Here is a 22,327-nt window from a genome sequence, read left to right as displayed (position 1 = left end):
CATAAAAAGTCGAGATTATGACATTCAGAGTAAAAATCCTGATTTAGTATGTCATAATTTCGATTTTTACACCATAATTAAGATTCCCAAACATTTATTCTCCAGGACATTTAGTCCAACCAATGCTCAATTCAGTGATTTTGATGTTTAAACAAAATACAGCCTATAATTTTGGAAAATGAAAGGATATCTTACTAAAGCAAACGTGAAATAAGACAAATTAAAATGTACGATTGGAAAAGGGGGTTCAATTCCAAGTATGTGTGAGGTAAAAGTTTTGGAGGCCAAATATCTTAATTTTCCCCCTGCTAGCTCTTCAACACCCGTTTTTGTAGTTAATTAGCTCACGGCTAATTTTGTTGGAACATTTAAATCATACATCATAATTTTTTTAACTTACCTCTATGTAACTTGCATCTTAACGTTATCACTAACGTTATTTCTTACCTTTATAAAATATTCTTATTATAATTATACTAATATTTTGTAGTGAAGGGTCAGAAGTTCGCGCCATTCCTGACAGTCTCTCAAGCGCGCGCGCTTTCTGATCACGTGCTACTTTGAGTCCCCCATGTGCGACACGATTTAATTACACTAAATATGTTTTTTTGCATTATTACTGTACCCCCCCCCCCCCCCCAAAAAAAAAAAAAAAAAAAAAAAAAAAACAGGTAGCATGGTACCTCCACAGTTCTTTTTGTAAACACTGGCAAATCTAAATGTTAATTTCGATGTCCTGTTCTAATTATGGTCCACTTGAGGTTTAAGACATCATGTGGCTAGGTCTTTCAGGTGTGTATACAACTCCATTTGTTTCTCTTTTGCCGTTTTTAATGCAATAAAACACACCTAACAGCAAAACAAAAGATCAAGAACAGGTAATCTGCATTTACGTTGAAAACGTTTATTTCCCTGTAAAAATGACAGTATAGTGATATTAACTTCAAAACTATGTCAAACTATGGAAGTCATATACATGCTTTTAATGGTTCTTAATGTATATGAAAGGCCTGCATTTGTCAGTATTACTCAAAACATCCACAGCAAGAGCTGATATCCTTTACTGATACTTTCATAAAGAGAAGAATCAATCTAACATAACTTGTCATTTGCTGTCATTAGCTGCAGTTTTAAATGGCAGTAAAGTATTTGGGATCCCTATTAATGGTCAACTTGAATGAAGGAAAGAAAGAGCGATAAGAAACAGAAGAAAAAACACTGTCCTGAACAGGGACAATGATAATGAGATTAAACCAAACGTCCCGATCAATCTTGATTCCTAATTCAAGGAAAACAAATTCCACAAGCCTCTTGAACTTGCTAACATGTCCTAAGAATGGAGAAAACAATGCTTTTATTGGTCATAAAAAAAGATCAAATGAAAAACAAACAGGTATCACACGGGCAAATGTTAGATGAAGCAAAGAGGCTTTTACTGATTTCTGCCACTGGAGACCAACAAATGATGTCATCTCCAGATGGACGTGCTCATGTCATCCAGTGTGTAAAATTTAGACAGAATAGGACAGCCTGTGTGTGTGTGTGTGTCTGTGTGTGTGTGTGTGTGTGGAGAGAGAGAGAGTGAGTGTATTTGTATAGATTTTCTTCTCCAAAATGATCTTTCAAAAAGAAAAACAAAAAACATAAGAGGCGAAAATGATCAGGATGCCACTCCTCCTCTAATCATCATCAAAGTTCTGTTGTAAAAGGAAGTTTGCAGCCAAATTTTCATTCTTCTCACAAGCAAAGTAGGCCTGTATAACGAGTCCTTCTGGGAATCCAAGGGCTTTTAGCTGAGGAAAAACACATAGGGAAACATGGAAAGGTTAGATAAGACCACAAAAAGACTCCTGGTGTCCGTTTGGGGAAAAGACTTGAGCACCTTTGATCGTTTGCCAGCACAGATCCTCCATCTGTATCTCTCTCTCTTAATTAAAGGGCCTCAATGTAATTAGTTACACTTGAAATTCAGACTTCATGGCTTTAACAAGTATCTTAAGTCTCTGACAGAGAACAAAGTGAGAAAAACCATAGTTAGGGAAGCACTGAAGCAAACTTTGTGGGCTGATGTGTGATGATCAACAGCTTGTTGAGGCCAATCGTTTTAACTAGTTTTAAACTTGTTAGCCAATTATAAACTCTCACTTAACAAAATCCATAGTGACAAAAAAAAATATTCTTCAGTTTGCTGCAGGCCATCTGACCAACTCTACTGCTTTTTAACATGCTGACAAACTATATTTCATGATATTGATATAATACAAACGTATATACTGAATAAAACAGTATACCTGCATAATTAAGTAAAACGATCTGAGATGCATGATTTATTTTGAGATTCCATGGGTTTGTTCTGTTTGGACAAATAATTTTTATTTGTGTAGGTCTTAAAAAGTCTTAAATTTGGTTTTACCCTCTCAATAGCTTCTTTCTCCTGGGGTGTGACCTGGATGTAGTTCATGCCTCCTGCCTCGGCCACGCCCCCACCACCGCCTCCTCCTTGCCCCGCCTCCTGGACAGGCTCGTTAAGCATCTGGATAAACTGCTCCTGATGGCTGCTGATTTGCTGTAAAACAAGAAAGAAAAAGCTAAGTTCTGATTTGCTGAGGGTTCATTCATCACACTGGAACAGGAAGTCAAGAGCACTGCATTGTGTGAGTAATATAATCAATAATCAGCATCTGTAATAAAAGCGCTATTTCAAACATACTCTAGATCAGTGGTTCTCTTGTGGGTCACAGGTCTGTTTTATAAAATATACAAATATACAAAATATACTTGAAGTTTCTAAGTTTACAGGCCTTATGGAAAGGGAGAATGACAGATTGATTGCTAAATGAAAGGTAAAAATTAATTATGGTAACATCAGAAACCATAAAATGGCCGTGAAAATGTCATTTTAACATTTACAACACTTTGTGTTTAAAAATAATGGTTGATCTTCGCATTGGTCTGAACAAAAACAGCAGACGTGCTGAATGATAATGAAAATTCACTCAGTAAATGCTGTTTAAGAAACAGCAGAAATATAGCGGTTACCCCGGTTACCTCTGAAAACAAAGCAGTTGTGCTTATAAACACTACTTTATTAGACATTATACGGAGGTAAGATGAAAAGAATATGCCATCAAATTTTTCCTCACCAAAAAAAACAAGTTTGATGGTCTGATATTGACACCATAAAGTAAACATTGTCATAATTCATCAACAGTACATCATAATCAAACACTTGTGTTATGTCCCAGTGAGTGCTGGCCCTGTTTTTTTTTTCTCTCTCTTTTTTGGGGGGAGGGCTTGTCCAGGATTAGGGTTAGGATAGGGTTTATGACACGTCATAAATATGGGCTATTCTGAGATTGAAAGCTCAAGCCTGTAGAACGAGCAACAGCACCACTTTACTTAAATATCACATTAAACTAGATCGCTATTCCTGGTTTTCCATTCTTAAATTTAAAGAGTCATTTCACCCAAAAATGAAAATTATCCCATATAAATATCCATATTTATAAACTATAATCACTGGCTACCGGCAACGACCTTACGCATACGAGTTACGGAGAAAGAGTGACCTCTGACCCGGCATAAGCTTAGCTTGACTTGCATACGGTCGTTACCAGAAGCTAGTTTTTATAGTTATAAATATGAATATTTTTCTTACAAAAAACAATCGCTTTGCTTCAGAAGGCCTTTATTAACCCCCTGGAGTCGTTTGGATTACATTTATGATGGATGGATGGATGGATGGATGGGCTTCAAAATCTCACCCCCCATTTACTCCCATTATAAAGCTTGGAAGACACAGGATATTTTTAAATGTAACTCAGATTGTGTTCATCTGAAAGAAGATACACCTAGGATGGCTTGAGGGTGAGTAAATCATGGGATAATTTTCATTTTTGGGCGAACTAACCCTTTAAGAGCTCTTGAAATAAGACTTTTCTTATACCATTTAAGATATTTAAGACTTTTTAAGGACCCACAGGGATCCTGAAACTACAGTATTTTGGCACAAAATCATGTCACTTGGTGGAAGCTTCATACCAGTTTCCTTATCACCCAAGTCATAATTTTGCTACCATCACTATTTGACGTCTAACGTAATGTCTCGTGAAACAGCGTTGTCTTCAGACGGTGTTTGAGCACCTGCAGGAGCTGAGGGTTCTCTCTGCCGATCTGCTGTAGTAGAGCTGGTAGGAGAGACGGGTTCTGCTGGATGATCTGTCTCATCTGCAGGAACTGTGGCTGGTTCCTCAGGAACTCCAGAGGATTCGCTGCACACACAGGACAGAGTCAGAGATAGGGTTGGGTATCGTTTGAATTTGAACGATTTCGATTCCTTGTTTCGATTCCGGTTCCTAACGATTCTCGATTCCGATTCTTTTAAGAGGCAGGGTCAAAAAAAGTTTAGGATATTTTAAATGAGCTAGCTAACCAACGGTCTTTCTGAAGGAATTAGTCTGACCTTCTCCATCAATTAATTCTATGAACTTTTTACTTTTTATGAACTTTACTATGAATTTCTCACAGGGCTGTTTTCAACTACAATATAAATATAATATTTATATTCAAGTTCATAGATGTGATAAATTATGAATATATTGAAAACACATTTACACATGAGTGTATGGCTGCATTTATACTGCAAGTCTTACTGCAAAAATCCGATCTTTTGACCATATCCGATTTTTTGGCCAGTGTGTTTACACTCACTTTAGACGCGACTGGTATGGATATCTGTGTTTACATTAGGCTACTTCCTGCCCCAAAATGATCGTCACTGATGCACATAGTAGATCCTTGGGTTTTGAATGGCCGTGCTATTAAAATTATTTATATAATTCATGCCAAGCCTAGTCAGAGACGCGCGTCACACACTCCAATGGCAAGAACGGTCAACTGTGTGCGTGCAACTCACCCCCTGATCCTGTGCTGGGCTGTGATGGGGCGGTACTGGACGGTGAAGTGAGACCCGTAGACACAGCAGGAATGCCTCCTGCAGGAGCCACAGGGTCAGCACCTCCCACACTGCCCTCGCCCTCCGCAGGAATGCCCTGCAACACACACACATCCCTCAAAAGTTGGCACTGAGAAAACACATCTGCACTTGCCAAAGCATTTTCAGCACAGAAGCACACAACAAGAAATAAGAGGGCATAATTATACTGAAGCCTGAATAAGAACGTTTTGAGCCAGTTCTGCTGATTTCTTTTGCTTCATAAGGACACACTGTTTCTCACCGTGAGCAAGTACTCGACGGCCCGGTCAGGATTGTTGAAACTGGCTCTCAGTGCCGCCACCACTTTGTCTCTCTCGTATCCCATCAACATGATCTCCGTCACCATGTTCTCGTAGGACTGACCCGTCACTGCACACACAAGACACGTGAATGAACTGATCTTCATAACCAGAGCTGGTCTGTGTGAACATGAGCATGTGTGTGTGTGGATTTACCCAGCGCAGACGTCGCCTCTTCAAATATGTTTGCATTTGGCGAAGAACCCGAACTGTAAAAAAGAAGGGAAAAAAAACAATCTCAAAGGTTTGTTCTCACGCATCAAGCAAGCACGAGCTTCTGTTTATCATGTTTGAGTGCTGATTAATGTTTATGAAAGCCTAAATCATATAAATTTATCGCGTCTCTTCAGAAGGCTTGAATTAAAGCGCTCCATTCATGATGATTTATTTTAGCATCGCTTAATGAACGTTTTGAAGCGTCACAGTTTTGGGTGAATAGACTTTCAATTAGCATTCACGTCTAATATAGTCTGTGTGTGTGTTTACCTGACGGGTGTGGAGGAGGGCGCGGCGCCGCCAGCAGGCTTCTCCTCGGCGGGTGTGTCGTCTTTGGCCGGGGTTTCTGCGGGCGGGGCAGCAGACGGGGTCGGGGTCGCTGTAGTGCTGGAGGAGGCGGAGCTGGTCGCTGTGGCAGCAGATGATGGGGCAGATGTCGATGCAGGAGCTGCTTTAGGCTGCAGGAGACACAATCGCATTACTCTCAACTTCATATAAACACACAAACATCATCACATCCATGAGTCAAGGAATTTGGCATATTTTGGATGAATAAATCAAAAGTAGGACTGTACACCTAATTTCATAGGGTCCTACAACAGATGCTTGATTATAAAATGGCCTCAATCTCAAAGCAAAAAATTTTAATATTTCTCTTTCTCCCTCTTTAACATTTCAGAATGTTTCAGACGCACAAAAGACTGATAAATGTCTCACCTTTGCTACCATAACCACCACAAAGTTCTTCTCATCTATCTTGTACTCCTTGAGCGCCGTGTCATCATTCAGAATTTTGCCTGTAGGGGAGAATATAATTAAAACAAACGAGACGTTATTCATCAGCCCGCAGCTCTCGCGTATGAATCTGACAGGTGTCTGTCATTCATCAAATGATGCTGCTGCATAAACAGACTTTATCGCTGCATTTCACATGATTATAGAGAAAAACCCGTGAGGACGAATCATGTGCGTTACCCAGGGTCACATCCTTATCAGCTGGAAACAGCCGTCCAAACACGCCACACAATTACACCTTATCACATGCAGAGAAATGATGTACCTGCGTATATCAACTTCTGTCCCGCCACCGGAAAGCCATCTTTTCCCTTTTCATTCTCTATTTTTTCCTTTAAGGCTTTTACCTGCAAAAGACAGAGCGGGAGAAAACAAATCACTAAAACCAGTTTAAAGGGGACCCATAATGCTCTTTCACAAGATGTAATATCAGTCTCAGAATGTGTCTGTGAAGTTTCAGCTCAAAATCCCCCACAGATCATTTATTATAGCTTGTCAAATTTGCCCATATTTGGGTGTGAGCAAAAACACGCCGTTTTTGTGTGTGTCCCTTTAAATGCAAATGAGCTGCTGCTCCAGAAGAGGGCGGAGCTTTAACAGCTCAACAACAACAAAGCTGGAGAATCTCACGCAGCCAAAATGAGGAAAGTGTTCAGCCTTACATTGTTCAAACCGGAGTCGACACTGATGGAGAGACTCAGGAAGAAGTTACAACTTTTAGACGTTTCTGAATGGTTAGTGGATAAATTGATGTAGTTGCTGTGGAGTTGATTCAACTCATCCACTAGCATGTGCCGTCATGTTCATCTTTTGTGTTGAATTGATCCTCGTTTGGTGTAAAATGACGGCATGTCAACAACACTCTACTACAACAACTCTTCCTCTTCTCTAAAATATAATTGCAATTATTAATCACGATTATTCGCATTTGAAAAAGTTGACCCTTGACTTCATTTAACCAACTATCATAGCTTCATCACATTGGAAGTAATGGAATTTATTGCTTACAATTGTATTGATAATAGTAAATTAAACCCTATTCATCAATTCGACTTCTGTTTAGTGCTTTGCAAGTCAGATATTTTATGAGAAAAATTAGTCAAATCAGATTCAAATCGCTCTATAAAAGCATATTCGTACAGATCGTAAAAAAATATACTCGTCCTCTTAGTGGCTAAACACTACAAACAGACCGACGGATATGTAGTTTTCAACTTTACATTATGAAAAAGCTAAAAAAGCAAAAGCTAAAATGTAAAAAAAAAAAAAAAAAAAAAAAGTCCAAATTATTATTTTCATTTTGTATTACAGAGCCGCCGCATAGATCGCATTCATTTACCAACCATGACTGCAAACAATATGGTCAAGAATCATGTTTGGATTTATTACAGATTTGTTCGCAGATTCAGTAGCATCAAAAGACACACGCAGCCTCGAACTTCACAATCAACATCGCTAAACTCAAATATACATGTTTGTCGCTGTCCTCAGATCATAAATGCTTCTTTATGAGAGACGCACGGTTGCCAGATTGAGTATAAGACTGGGTGGAAAACGTATCCTTTTAAGAGAAAAGATCCGTTTGGAGAATTTATTTTCCTGGCATCTGACAACAGCACAAATATTCAGCGGGACAAATATCACGTTGATTATTTTATCACGATTATAATACGATTAATTGTGCTTGAACTGATTTGATCTGAATAATGACACTTCACTCTAAAAAATATCTGTAAAAAAATAAATAAAATTGACACTGTTAAAATAACAGTAACATACCGTAAAATCAATACATTCTGGGCTATAACTGTAATTTTTGAGAAAGTAATTTAAAGGTTACTTTCTCTGAAATTAAAAATAATATTACCCAGCCAGAATGCATTGTAAAATGCAAAGGTAATATACTGTAAAATCAATGAATTCTGGGTAATTTTATTTGTCATTTTCAAGAAAGTAACCTATAGGCAACTTTCTCGAAAACGACAAAAATTACCCAGAATGCATTGTTTTAACAGTATATTACTGTTTCAATGAAAAATTATGTTTTACTGTGTAAATTTTTCACTTTTTACAGCCATTTTTTACAAGCGTTTTCTGAAAATAAACTTATGACTATTGAATAATGACTATTCTCTTCTGTAGAGATGAATTCATCTCGTGTTTGATGAAGTTTGCATCACTGATTCTGTTTATTACTGTGAAGTTGCTTTGAAACAATCTGTATAGTATAAAGCGCTAATTTATAATTTGTATAAGTCAAAGTCACAATCGGATCTCAAATCAAATACAAAAGTAGTTTGGACCTGATCCGATGCGAGTTCTGGCTGTTTGAAGAAAAAAAAACTAAACTTATTGAAGTTAGATATGGAAAAAAAGCATATTTTTGGTGAAAGGTTTTGCTGCTTTCCTGGAAAAGACCATTTCTAAGAATAAACTGTTCCAAAAGGCCTGGTCAACAGGAAGCGTGGAGTAAACGCACCGAGCGTCTTCCTTCCTAAAGGTCCGGCCGATTTATTTAACGGCACAAAGGTGTCATTTGTTCCAGATATAGTTGAAAAAGGGTAAATAAACAACTCTAAATAAAACACATCAAGTTGAATAATAATGAATAAAAATGGATAATGAATGAATGAATAATAAATTAACGCCCAAAACATCCACCCTATTAGTCAAGTCAGCTTTATTTCTATAGCGCTTTATACAGTACAGATTGTTGCAAAGTAGCTAAACAATAATAAACAGTAAAATAACAGAATCAATGATGCAAACTTAGACAAATTCTGCTGTAAAGACAACAAGTTTTGTTCTCATCCGATAGTGTCACTGATACACAAACATGAGTGTCAACAACAGTTTGATCAGTTATCTAACTGGATAACAGGGAGCAAAAGACAAAGACTGGGATCATGCCACAGTCACGTGACTCAGCACAGACATGAGAAAACAGACAGAAATACTGTAATGAAAGTCACTGGGGTACAGTGAAGCCAGCAGTGACCTTCCATCAAACTAAACCAACTGTTGATGTGGGAAAGTCCCCATCTAGAGGAACAATTAAAGCAGACAAATAAAAGAAGCATGTGTTTGTGTTCTCGAATATACGGTTTCTGTCACTTCAATGTCTGGAAATCACATAAATCATCTTAACAGACCAGAAACACACACAGATAGTTGTGTGCTTATATCTCACACACTAACAACACACACAAACACACGTTAAACAATTTATAACAGCACAGCATGACTTGCTAAAACACTCAAATTACCCCTTAATTATCCGCCTGGCACTTCTAAAAACTCATATTGATATTTAAATGCTAATTACATTGATTTTGAAGTAATTGCAGTGCGTTTGTGTCTCATTTAGAAAACTTTGCTTATGTTTCGACTGTAGTAAAAACTCATTTTACGAGTAGCTAACATGCTAATGCTAAAACGCCTCACAGAACTCCGTAAACAGCGGCGCGCGCGCACAGAAACGCGCCTAATGTGATCATATAAAGCATAAGAGTTTGATTCTGGTGCATTTGAGTGGATTAATGGAGTGTTTTCGTGACATTGCTGACAGAAATCCGTTAGCTGTTAGCCGCTAGCAGCGCGCGCTCCTCTCACGCGCTCGTCTCTCACCGTCTCCTCCGCGTCGATGTCGATTTTGAACGTCTGCTGCTGGAGGGTTTTCAGCGTGATCTGCATTTTCACGTTCGTCCGTGTCGCCGCTGTGGAAACTGATCGAGGGCTGGATCGCTGGCTGTGTTTTTTTCGCCGTGGCTCATCACAGCCTGTCCGCCGCCATAACGCGCATAAACACTCGACGGCCCGTCCCCCCTTACGCCGCACTGCGCATGCGTCAGTGAACACAGCGCTGATGGGAAATTGAGTTTTTGTTGCGTTTACGCAAAAATAGAGTATGATATAAGAAACGCTATCTGATCTCAATTAGGGTGATAGCATTAAAATAAAACTGGTTAAATCCGTTAACCCAAACCTGACATCACAACTCTACTGTATTTTGGCTTTAAAGGATTAGTTCACTTTCAAATTAAAATTTCCTGATAATTTACTCTCCTCCATGTCATCCAAGATGTTCATGTCTTTCTTTTTTCAGTGGAAAAGAAATGAAGGTTTTTGATGAAAACATTCCAGGATTTTTCTCCATATAGTGGACTTCACTGGAGCCCAAACAGTTGAAGGTCAAAATGACAGTTTACAACGATCCCAGACGAGAAATAAGGGTCTTATCTAGAGAAACCATCACTCGTTTTCTAAAAAAAAAAAATTAATTTTATAAGTTTTAATCATAAATGCTCATCTTGAACTAGCTCTCTTCTTCTTCTCTATTTGAATTGTGTATTACTGCCCTCCACAGGTCAAATTTAGAACTAAATTGTCATATACAATATGCTAGTGCAAGTATATAACAATTAGTTCAAACTTTAACCTGTGTTGGGCAGTAATACACTTACACTGCCGGAATTCAAATAGAGAAGAAGAAGAGAGCTAGTTCAAGATGAGCATTTATTGTTAAAACTTATGTATATATATATATATATATATATATATATATGTCGGATGGTTTCTCTAGATGAGACTCTTATTCCTCGTCTGGGATCATGTAGAGCTCTTTGAAGCTGCACTGAAACTGACATTTTGACCTTCAACCGTTTGGGCTCCAGTGAAGGCCACTATATGGAGAAAAATCCTGGAATGTTTTAATCAAAAAAATTAATTTCTTTTTGATTGAAGAAAGAAAGACATGAACATCTTGGATGAAATGGGGGTGAGTAAATTATCAGGAAATTTTAATTTGAAAGTGAACTAATCCTTTAAGCACTGGTCTAACTTCAACTAGAAATAAAAACATGAATGATCAGGTGTAGTTCCCCTCCGGGTAAATATATAGTCACTGATTGGCATCGTCAGTCACTTATAACATCAATATTTTGCTTGTTTTCAAAGCCTTCCATTGCTGCACCTCCTCGAGAAAATGGAAAGAGTGGAAACGCAACAGATGCAGAAACAATAGGGGCCGCCGCCTGCAGTCGGGCCCCTCAAACGTGTACGTCATCGAGTGACTCAGATCTGCCAAGAGACTCTGTGGGAATCAAGCAAGAATACCAATGATTCTGCATTACTAATCGCACAGTCAATAATCATGTAATTTCTCTCATTTCAGAATGAGAGAGCAAATCTAGCTAACAGAAATATGTTCTAAGAACGTTTTTGCTATCAAGTAATGAAAAGTTATTTTTGAATATTCTCCAACTAGTCAAAACGTCCAGTTTTATGTGAATGCTAAGGGAACATTCTATTATTCAAACATTATGGGAACGTTACTTTTGAATGTTCTCTGAAAGTTCTGAAACAAGTAGTAACATTTATAAAATGTTAGTCAAACGTCCAACTAAAACATTTCAGAAAAAGTTTTTTTCTGAGAACATTATTATAGATCAGATAACTCTGAACGAACATTCTATAGAGCGCAAACTCATAAACCGTTAAAGTCAGCTACTGTGATCAACGAGGATGTTAATCGATGGTATTTCCGTCTGTTGAAGCCGTCAGCCCACATTATTTCAACTTAGTTTTAAAATAATAGTGTTTCACAGCAGAATTCATGGTGAAAAACTACATTACCCATGATGCTGTACAGAAAACCCACCAATCGGAGAGTTGCTGTAAGTAAATTGCACCAAAAGAGCTTTTTAGCTCCGCCCACTCCCATGAAGCACTGCGAATGCTGTAATCGAGTTTCTCTACGCTCTCAAAACACTTAAATATTTGAATATATAGGCATATTTTGCAATAAACTTAAAATATATATATTTTAAAAGAGTAGTTTTATATTTCTCCATTGTTTTTAATTCGATTATGCTGTTCGTAACGCTTCATGGGATTGTAGTTCTTTCGCTCACTAAAGCCGGTAAGTTCACGATCTTGTATTTTTGTCTGATTTTCAAATAATTTTTTCTTCAAATCAAAGTTTGTAATGATATGATTCGCCCTGTAGCTTGTTGGTTTGGTTTATGGAATATAATGCTTTAATGAAGCCTTTTTTTTTTTTAATCCCTATGTGAGAAACGAATGGAAAATATACTTACGGTGTTGTGCCAAATTTTTACCCCCCTCATTGAAGTCACTACCTGATTGGCTAATCTTGACCCCACCCTAATCCTAACCCCTCCCCCACACCTACTCCTAAACCTACCAATACCAGGGGGTTAATAATCTTGCAGGGTTTGAAATTCGGCATAAATCCGGAACCAGCATCGCTGAAAAACTGGGCAGGCACTAATGAACTCCATTAACATTACTAGAAGAACGTTTGTTCATAACTTTGAGAGAACATTGCTAGAATGTTCTGAGAACGTTCCCAGTTTTCTGGGACGTCACATAATTGTAGTTTAGATTAATAATCAATATGCATTGCGTAAATGATTGCCAATGCCATCTGAAATTTCATCCCGCTTTTAGCCGTGTAGATTAATAATAATGCACGGGATGCAGTTTGCAGAACGTCCACAGAGTCTGAGAACAATGAATTATACAACAGGGAGATTCAGCACACCTTTTAATAAAATATGAAAGGTTTCGCCCTAAAGGACATGACCCTGCGTGTGAAGTCACCTTACGGTCTGGGGCTCAACCTTCAGAACGCCCAGAGGATCAGCCACTTCTGCTCAAATTATCCTCTTCATTTTGAGCCACAGTTCAACCGAACATGGAAATTCTGCCATCATTTATTCACCCTCATGTTAGCCTAAATGTGTACTTCTTCATCTCTTCTGAGAGCCTGTCAAACTCCATGAGGACAGAATCAATGACTCATGAATGTAAAACATCTACTTTCGTCTTTGGTGTATCCCGACTGACAGGGAAAGTTCTCACAAATTTCACTAATGCTTTATAAATGTTAATGTTATGAGAAAAAAATTCTTTATACACAGTATGTAGAATTCAGAAACCCTGGTTATTAGCGACACCGGTGGCCGTTAAGTGAACTGCAGCAGCAACTTACTGCTCGTGCTCATGCATTAATAGTGCGCAAGCAGTAAGTCGCTGCTGCAGTTCACTTAACGGCCACCGGTGTCGCTAATAATAAGAGACTGATTCAAGTTCTTTTTCGATCTTTGTTTAGAAGCAAAAACAAGTTGGAAATACAAATTAATATAAACACACATGAACTAAATTCTGAATTAATATTGTTTGAATGTTATTAATTCATATAATTACCATTAATATTAAACACCAAACAGTTTTTTTTAATAGCATTTTCTTTACACAAAGCACAAATTCAGTTCATTTTCCTGCCCTCCTTTGATTGACAGGATATATCGGCTCTGACTATCATCTGTTTTTAAACTATCGGCGGATAGTGTGAAAATGTGTTTTTATCGGCCATACCGATTATTAGCCGATATATCGGTGCATCTCTAATAAAAAGTTCTTAGCATGCTTACGCAATTTAGAGTCAGAATACTGCAGGTATTTGGAATTCTAAGTAACAATAATAATAATAAAACCCTGTTAGCATAATTACACAGCATTAAAGTTCAATTATTGAGCATGCATACTTTGGTGTAAAGTATTTTAGCCAATCTATAGGCTATAAAATGGCCTATAATGCAGAAATAGAGTTCACATGTGGAAGAGAAGCATGTACTCTTTTTTTACACAAACATTCATTATCTTCAAATCACACATATTTCCATGTATCTACAGTGTGTTTCGTTTCCATTTAAGATTAACTATTATTTTTTTTTTTTTTTTTTTTTTCATTCAGCAGAATTTAAAACTCATATGCTTAAATGTAAATGTATTAAAAAACACATACAGAACCGGCAGCATAAATGCATTTTCTTTACACTGGTTTGATCATGACATTAACGTGTTTTCAAGCGAAGGGAATATTCCTGTGAAATTTCTCATCGGTCTGGTCATGTGTCCGTCTCTCTCTCATCACACTCTTCTCTGGTTGTTTAAAGGCAGAATTCATCTGCGTCTCTGAAGGGTCTCCGGGGTCTCCTCCTGCCGAAACACTCGTCTGAAGTTCTGATCCGCTGATCCCTCGTGTCTCGCAGATATTTTTAAAAGATGATGTTATAGCTGTGAAATAAAAGCAGCTCTGGAAACACAATCTCTTCTGTCGGGTTTCAGACGTGACTTCTTTATCATCAGCTGCTCAAACCGGAAAGATTTGTTTGTATACAAATATTTTATATGCAGTAACACTGATAGTGATGTGACAAAATGAACTTGCTCTTACAGAAATTTGGTTTGGTTGATCCTTTACTAAAGGATGTGATGCATCATCATAGTAACACTTGAATTATGATGTTATGAACAAACGTTCATCCTGTAACGTTAATAGAACATTCGTTCAATGTTATCTGGTCTCTAATAATGTTCTCAAAACGTTGGCACAAAAACATTATTTACACATCGTTCAATGAGCATGTTTTAGTTTGACATTCATCTAACGTTTTTTAAACGTTATTACTCATTTCGAAACGTTCAGAGAACATTCAATAGTAACGTTCCCATAATGTTTGTAGAATAATACGTTTGCGTAACTTTTTAAAACATTCAAAAATCTTGAAATAAACATTTAGAAATAACGTTTCTGGGAAATGCTGTTGAAAGTGGATGGCGACAAAACACAATTGTAGCCAATCAGCAGTAAGGGGCGTGTCCACTCATTAGGGGGAGGTGCCTGTGTTGCATAGTGTGTTTGTGAACTTGGGGGCGGAGCTGTTAATGTAGGGGTGCGATCCTATTGGGTAGGGGCGTGTTTGTTTGGGTGATTTCAAATATTAACAGCATTTCTCAGAAATTGCTTACTGCGCCTTTAATGGAAACATCTGCAAAATGTTATTAGAACATTTATTTGGGGGGGGGTTGAACAAAATCCACTGAAAACTCAACAGCTCCTACTGACATCTTGAAGGTCAAAGCTTTATCAGAGACTTTGCTTCATGTAATCTGAATGCTTGTCATCCACTTCAGACTGATGGACTGGAGGGAAATGATGTTTCTGTCTTTGTCCTCCTCGACCCTGAAGAAACATTCAATCAAAACCGCATCGAGACGCTCGCGCACAAACAGAGCTCAGCTCTTCCTGGCGTTCTGGAGATGAAGTCTCGTGTGGAAAGTCTCTGTAGAGGTCATCCTCTGTGGGATTTATCAGGGTTTTCCTCTCACCTCATAACACTGGAGCCGGAAAACTCCAAAGGGAAGCTGCTCATGGAATTGCATTGTGTTTCAACTCCTGACATTTTGTCCTTGAACACAAGCGCTTATTTCTCTCCCCGGAGCTCGCTTACCTCACAGATCGTCGTTTCACCGTCGTGAGGCGCATTATAACAACACTGTCAGGGTAAATCTCCTCAGGGGGTTTCCAAACTAAAGACGAATGTCAAATGAAGAAAAAACTCATTTTTAAATCTTTGAGTTTTGTGTAAATGTATTCTCTGTTCTGCGATATATATGGAAATATTTTGTTCAATCAAAAAGTTCCAAAAACATTTTAAGGGGTTTATTATGAATTGGAATCATAAATATAATGGTTGTACCATTTTATGGTAAATGTTTTATTATCTTTCTGATCACATATCAACAAGTGTTGGTTACACTTTGATTTGATGAATGAAATAATGATTTAAAAAATGTGTGTGTGAAGTTTCAGCTCAAAATCCCCCACAGATCATTTATTATAGCTTGTCAAATTTGCCTCTATTTGGGTGTGAGCAAAAACACGCCGTTTTTGTGTGTGTCCCTTTAAATGCAAATGAGCTGCTGCTCCAGAAGAGGGCGGAGCTTTAACAGCTCAACAACAACAAAGCTGGAGAATCTCACGCAGCCAAAATGAGGAAAGTGTTCAGCCTTACATTGTTCAAACCGGAGTCGACACTGATGGAGAGACTCAGGAAGAAGTTACAACTTTTAGACGTTTCTGAATGGTTAGTGGATAAATTGATGTAGTTGCTGTGGAGTTGATTCAACTCATCCACTAGCATGTGCCGTCATGTTCATCTTTTGTGTTGAATTGACCCTCGTTTGTGAAGCAGTCCGGCGTAAAATGACGGCATGACAACAACACTCTACAACAACAACTCTTCCTCTTCTCTAAAGCAGCCCAACATGGCCCCGCCCCCTTTGTTGTGTGTTCTCGGGGGCGGGGTTTATGCAAATTTTAGGGTTAGTGATGTCACCACCCGGGAAGAAGCTCGTTGTATATGATATGTCTGACCACAAAATATTTTTTTTTTAATTCAGAAACATCTCTAATATCACAAAAGATTCGTCTCCGAAACAGAAAACGGCGGAAGCGCGTGCGTTTAGGTTATCTGATAACTTTATTACCAAGTTAAAAAAAGACAATGAATTACAATATTTACAGAATATAGAGAAATCAAAGGAATAAAACTGTAAACAACCAGTCTAGTCGACATCACAACCCACCATCAGAAATCATCAGGAGTTTCACAGAAGAAAGGCCAAACGCAGGAGATCTAAGGTCAACTATGGCGCACCTTCAACAGGAAGAGAGAATTAAAGGGAAACCATAAAAACTAAAGCGTATATATACAGATATCCAGTGTGTCACGATAGAGTCTTAAAAGCTTATTTCTGATGGTTCTCTACACGGGCGTCTTTTAGAAAGGCTGGGCTACTCCTTATGAAGGGTTTTAAGGGTACAAAAGGTCTTTTTTTTAGTATTTTTTCTCTTAACCAGAACATTTACAACAGCTTTGAACAGTGGAGAGCTAAAAAACGAAAAAGAGACGTCATCTATTGATTTGTATTTTTCTTTCTTTCTATTCTTCTCTCTCTTTTTTTTTTTTGTTTAAGTTAAATATCAGAACAACACTTAAAGGAACAGACCCCGTTCTGAAACAGCACAGTTTCAAACACTTAGCTTCGAGTTTATACACGGCTGCAAAACGGCATGCAGATTACCCAGAAGGCAGCTGGGTTCGCCCTCCGCAATGTCCAGTCATTGCTCGGGAAAGACAATCATATCTCGGGCTACCAGAGCTTTGGGACTTTGGGAAGCGACACTTTTGGTACCAAGAAGAGGTTTGTTTTTTTCTGTAGTCATGTGTTTAAACGATGGATACGTCGAGAACTTCCGCTTCACGGATCCAGCCGATGCTGGAAGGGAAGCGTCTAACATCCGCGTCTATAAGGCTTTGGGGTTTTCGAGCAGCAACTTCCATCACGTACAATCTCAGCCTTACGGGAAAATGGCTTTGTTAAGCCTGGGAGTCTCTTCCTCTTTTAAAGGAACAATCCGAGTTCAAGAACCGGAAGTGATCGTCCTTCAGCTTATGCAAACCCAAAAAAATCACGGTAAAATACTGAATCTCGTATCTTTGTTCAAGCATCTGTTCCAGTGTAAAACTCGTGGCGTATTTTGAAACGCAATTACAGAGCTGCTTGTTTTGAACCCAGAATATTCCTTTAAACACACTGACGGACGGGAGGAAAATCTACCTGAGGTCGGCAGAAACACGTGATTTTGACCCATCGATGTTCAACACGTCTCGGGACTGACGGACGATGATCGTTCGATCGTTATCGAAGTGAAGTTGAAGTGCAAGATGAGCCGGGAAGTGGCCGAAAAAGTAGCAATTTGCTACAAGTTTTGTTTTTCTGGGGCAAGTGTTGATACTCTAAAATCGTGTCTAAAAGAATCAAGATTATCTAGATAAATAAGATGACAACTATTCCTCAAGGAATTCAGCTACAGGAAGATTAACACAAGGCTAAAATGTAAAAAAACAGAAACCGTCAGTCGGCATATTCAGACCGAATCCCAAACGTTCCGGGTGGATCGCCTCTCGTTTCTCGTCTGTGACGGGCGTGAAGCGCGACACACCGTCTTCAAGACTATCAGTGCGCGCGTTCACCGCGGCGGAAGACATTCGATTCTTTACGTACGTTGGTGTCTGTATTAAACGAATGGCAAAAAGTGCATGAGAGAAGGGCTTGGAAAGTGGAAAATCTCTGGCTTTTCGGACTCGAGATTCGATCGGAATATCCAGCTCACGGTTTCATTCACTATTGGTTACCAATATATCAACATCTGTCCTGAGGGACCAAGTCACACTTTGTAAAATTTCAGTGTAAGATTCAGCAACTGAACAAACATCTACCGATACTCCAAATCTAGCTTTTAAAACCGAAAACAATCGTGAAGCAGCCAAAACAAACGATAAACAGACAGACGGAAAAACAACGTACGACATTCTTAAGCCAACGGACGTGTTTCTCTACAGCTTTCGTTTCGCTCCTAAGGGTCGTTTTTGGTCTCCAGCGTCTTTATGTCTTCCTCGTTCTGAATCGGACACTTGGATTGGTCAGGTTGATCCGCCCTCGCAGCGTCCACAGTGTTAGTGGATAGGTCCAGCCCCCTGTCAATCACAGCTGCTGGACCAGTCAGAGGCAGAGCTGCTGATGAGGGAAGAGGACTGCCGTCTTTCTTGTTGCCGTTAACAGTCCTGAAAGCATCAGATCATGTGACTTTACCTCATGCATGTTCAACTGCTATGGTACATTAAGGGTTAAAGGGTTAGTTCACCTGAAAACGGAAATTACTCGCCCTCATGTCGTTCCAAACCCGTACGACTTTCGTTCATCTTTGAAGCACAAGTTAAGATTTTTTTAATAAAGTCTATCCAAACAAGATGGTAAAATAAATGCATATGCACTCAAATTTGGTAAAATGAGGTTTGTTCTTGCGAATTAAACTACTACATTCACTTCACCATCTCTTTATGAATGTTTTAAAGCATCAGAGCTTCAATAGAGGGACAGAAATCGCTTCATTTCAAATATATTCATTGACGATGAGGGCGAGTGATGATGACAGGATTTTTGAACTATCCCTTTAAGTCAGTGACAGTGATTGTGGGACTCACATGCCGTGTCGAAGGACGTGTCGTTCCCATTCCGTGCTCAGCGTGAACGTGCGGCCGCAGAACTCGCACGGATACCGTTTCACCGGAGACTCTGGAACCGCAACACCTGCATCGCAACAAAACTGTGACTGAACACAACATTCACTGAACAAACGAGCAGAAAACATCCTAAACACGACGTTAGTATCTTTAAACAATCAATTTAGCGTCATTTGGCCTTTACATTCATGCATTAGACGGATGTTTTTATCTAAAGAACGTTGCATTCAAGATAATCATTTGATCAGTTCATGCATTCCCTGGGAATCGAACCCTGAGCTGTCTGAGCGACAGGAATGATTTGGCTTCAGTATATTAGTATTTCATTTCAAAGATTTGACTTCTTAACTGACTGTCGGAGGCTTTTCTAAATGTCTGTTTTGTTTGGCATTTTATTATGTTAAAAATAAAGTTCCTTTGAGCACATGCATCAGACATTGAGCTGATCGTCACATTAAAACCATATTTAATGCTTCAAAAACAGTTAGAGCGATGCGATACAGCAAACAGAGCTTTCACACCGAACACAAAACGATTGATCGTTAATTCACACCTGCATTTTTCCTCGTGTACGAATCTCAGAAAATATAATCACAGCTGGGTAACAAGTGCATTACAGCTGCAATCAGCATCATCGAGCGCTTGTTATAACATCTGATTGTGACCTAAAGTGGACTGTGATTATATAATGGGCAGACATGCATTATTTGTAGTGTTTTATGTTCTATTTTTATGACTTGTTTTACATTTTGCGCCTCGTGATTCTCTTTACATCCAGACTCAGAATGAGTGAACGTGATGAACGCCGTTACCTGCGGCCTCCGTGCGGCTGCTCGTCTCCTCCGGAAGCTTCTCCTCCTCCTCCTCCTCCTCATCCATCAGCTCTTCCTCCTCCTGCTCCTCTTCCTCGTCTGCCTCCTCTACGGCCTCGGCTTCCTCTCTCTCCTCTTCCTCGCTGCTGCTGGCGTCCTTCATCTTGTCCTTCATCAGCTCCAGCTGGTCCAGGTTCACCCGCCCCACCAGCTCAAAGTTACGGATCACCTGCGGACGATCGGTTAGACTGAGGTCAGGTCACGCGTGTCACCAGCTGTGTTTCCGTCCACAGTTGGGATTTTAACTTCTGCGCAAAATTGGAGTATTGCATAATGGATGCTGGTGTTCGGGAACACAATCGTGTGAGACGCTTCTGGAGGGAATTAAACCAAATCATTCTGATGACAGACTTTGACTTTTCAGAACCACCAAACCAACATTTGAGATGCTGCGATGTGATTGGTCCACTGGTTTCTCCAGTTATCCAATCGCAGCCTCTCCTGAGGCAAAGTCACCTGAGGGTTTTGAGGGATTTATGTGTTTCCATCGTAGTTTTCTTGTCAGATAAAACAATTGTCCGCCTCAATTAAGTGCACGTGTTTTTTTCAGAATTTATGTGCATCTTTTTTTTATGCAATATGAACTAATGTTAACAAATTAAAGTATTTCCAGTTTTGTCTTAAAGGCACAATATGTAAGATTTTTAGACACTAGAACAATGTTATATATTTTGTTTCCCAAATGTTTCCAACAATATTTAAATCCAGAGAAATCGCGTCGCCTGTCAATGACGTCATATCCGCGATATGTAAAATAAGCAAAAAGTAAATCAGACAACACTATTTTTTTCTGTCTAACATGGCGTAATCAGAAAGAGCTTTATTTATAGCATCAGTAATACAGCACCATACAATGATTTGAAATTAACTGCATGTCATTTAGCAACACTAATCACCCAGCTTTTATCAATATTCTAATATCACTTTATAACATAACTTTAAACACACTCAAACGTATTTTAGAATGATTGTTTTGAGCAAGTAAGTTACATCACAATTTTAACCCGTCAGATAAAGCGACCTGTATGTGAATAAGTGATCAAATGTGACTGTAGCAAAGTTCATGTTCAGGGAAGAAGGCGGACGTTAAACTTAACTTTAATCGTAAAATAAACAAACAACAAAACGACTGCGGCATAAAAGCACGATAAAAACCGTCCTGCTTCATTCCACAGTAACGTTAATAAAACTATCTGTAATCATGATTTCTGCCTGATTCCTGTCGGCCGTGGAGGTGAAGACATCATCTCCCATGATTCCACGCTCGTTCAGCTACGCCTTTGTTTTGAATGAGCGACCTCTAGTGGCCAAACTTACATACTGTGCCTTTAAGAGCAGCGGTAGCATTTCCCGCTGATCTACGGCAGAACCAGCACCTTGTGTTCCTCGCGCAGGTGAATCTCCAGCTCGTGCAGCTGTTTGCTGTCGTAGTAGCAGAGCTGGCACTGGTACGGCTTCAGCTCCTCGTGCTTCTGGATGTGCTGCTGCAGGTTCTGCTCGCTGGAGCAGGTGAAGGTGCATTTGTGACAGCGGAACACGACGCCCTCCAGATGGCGCGACAGCTTCGAGCGCGACACCTCCAGCGGCACCACGCGCTCCTCTGAGAGACACAAACACATGATCAGACTCACGCTCATCCAGCTGCGGCATCTTCCACTGCCTGTGGAACTGCATCGCATAACCTTGCCCTACTTTACTGGGAAGGAACTTTGTTTTCTTTCTCTTGCAGCATTGGACTTTTTCATTAGTAAGAGGCAGAATGAATATTCATGGTGTAATTGTATGATACAATAAATAATGAAACACATTTCACACGCAGTTTGATTATTAAAGTGTGTCGCTCACCTCTGTGCAGGACGATGTGGTCGATCATGCTGCTCTTGTGTTTGCTGTGGTACAGACAGAAGGGGCAGCGCAGGTCCTTGTGCGGCTCCTCCGCGCCGCTGCTGTGACCGCCCTCCACATGCAGCGTGAACGTGGACCTGACACACACACACACACACACACACACACACGATTAGATTCGAGACAGATATTATAAATCTGTGCCATTTTGCCTACCAAACTCTAGATTGGGTTCGTGAGTGGATGGAAAGCTAATAATCAGCTGTCAAATTAAAATAAAGAATTTCAAAGTAAAAAAACGGAAGTAAATTTATGAAAAGCTAATAATTTAATAATAAAAATTAA

At 39.2% G+C, this 22,327-nt stretch overlaps 2 protein-coding genes across 8 annotated transcripts in view; both read right to left on the bottom strand.

Moving 5' to 3' along the window:
• Positions 1–874: 874 nt before the first annotated feature.
• rad23b (RAD23 homolog B, nucleotide excision repair protein) lies at positions 875–10,129 on the bottom strand. Its single transcript, XM_067376408.1, has 10 exons — positions 9,934–10,129; positions 6,572–6,653; positions 6,229–6,308; positions 5,782–5,969; positions 5,452–5,504; positions 5,238–5,365; positions 4,916–5,051; positions 4,144–4,271; positions 2,414–2,566; positions 875–1,793 (listed from the first exon to the last, which is right to left on the bottom strand). The coding sequence occupies exons 1-10, from the start codon at positions 9,997–9,999 to the stop codon at positions 1,680–1,682; spliced, it is 1,128 nt and encodes a 375-aa protein (XP_067232509.1). The 5' UTR covers positions 10,000–10,129; the 3' UTR covers positions 875–1,679.
• Positions 10,130–16,358: 6,229 nt separating this feature from the next.
• The window catches only part of znf462 (zinc finger protein 462), a 45,952-nt gene continuing 39,983 nt past the window's right edge, over positions 16,359–22,327 (bottom strand). For all 7 annotated transcript variants that reach the window (XM_067377102.1, XM_067377100.1, XM_067377107.1 and 4 more), the window contains exons 9-13: positions 21,983–22,119; positions 21,514–21,737; positions 20,078–20,306; positions 19,227–19,332; positions 16,359–18,806 (exon numbers count right to left, since the gene is read on the bottom strand). In XM_067377102.1, coding sequence (XP_067233203.1) covers positions 18,599–18,806; positions 19,227–19,332; positions 20,078–20,306; positions 21,514–21,737; positions 21,983–22,119 — 904 coding nt within the window. In that variant the 3' untranslated portion in view covers positions 16,359–18,598. The remainder of the gene's footprint in view (positions 18,807–19,226; positions 19,333–20,077; positions 20,307–21,513; positions 21,738–21,982; positions 22,120–22,327) is intronic.

This window comes from Chanodichthys erythropterus, chromosome 22 (genome assembly GCF_024489055.1).
Source record: "Chanodichthys erythropterus isolate Z2021 chromosome 22, ASM2448905v1, whole genome shotgun sequence".
Taxonomy (NCBI): Eukaryota; Metazoa; Chordata; class Actinopteri; order Cypriniformes; family Xenocyprididae; genus Chanodichthys; species Chanodichthys erythropterus.
This window is presented reverse-complemented; position numbering and strand designations above follow the sequence as displayed.

What these genes read in the sequence shown, in the direction of transcription:
- rad23b (XM_067376408.1), bottom strand. Translation starts at nt 9,999, where the DNA reads ATGCAGATCACGCTGAAAACCCTCCAGCAGCAGACGTTCAAAATCGAC. An exon ending in AGAGGCGACGTCTGCGCTGG is followed by an intron (nt 5,366 to 5,451) that starts GTAAATCCACAC and finishes TTGTGTGTGCAG; the next exon opens with TGACGGGTCAGTCCTACGAG. An exon ending in CCGTCGAGTACTTGCTCACG is followed by an intron (nt 5,052 to 5,237) that starts GTGAGAAACAGT and finishes TGTGTGTTGCAG; the next exon opens with GGCATTCCTGCGGAGGGCGA.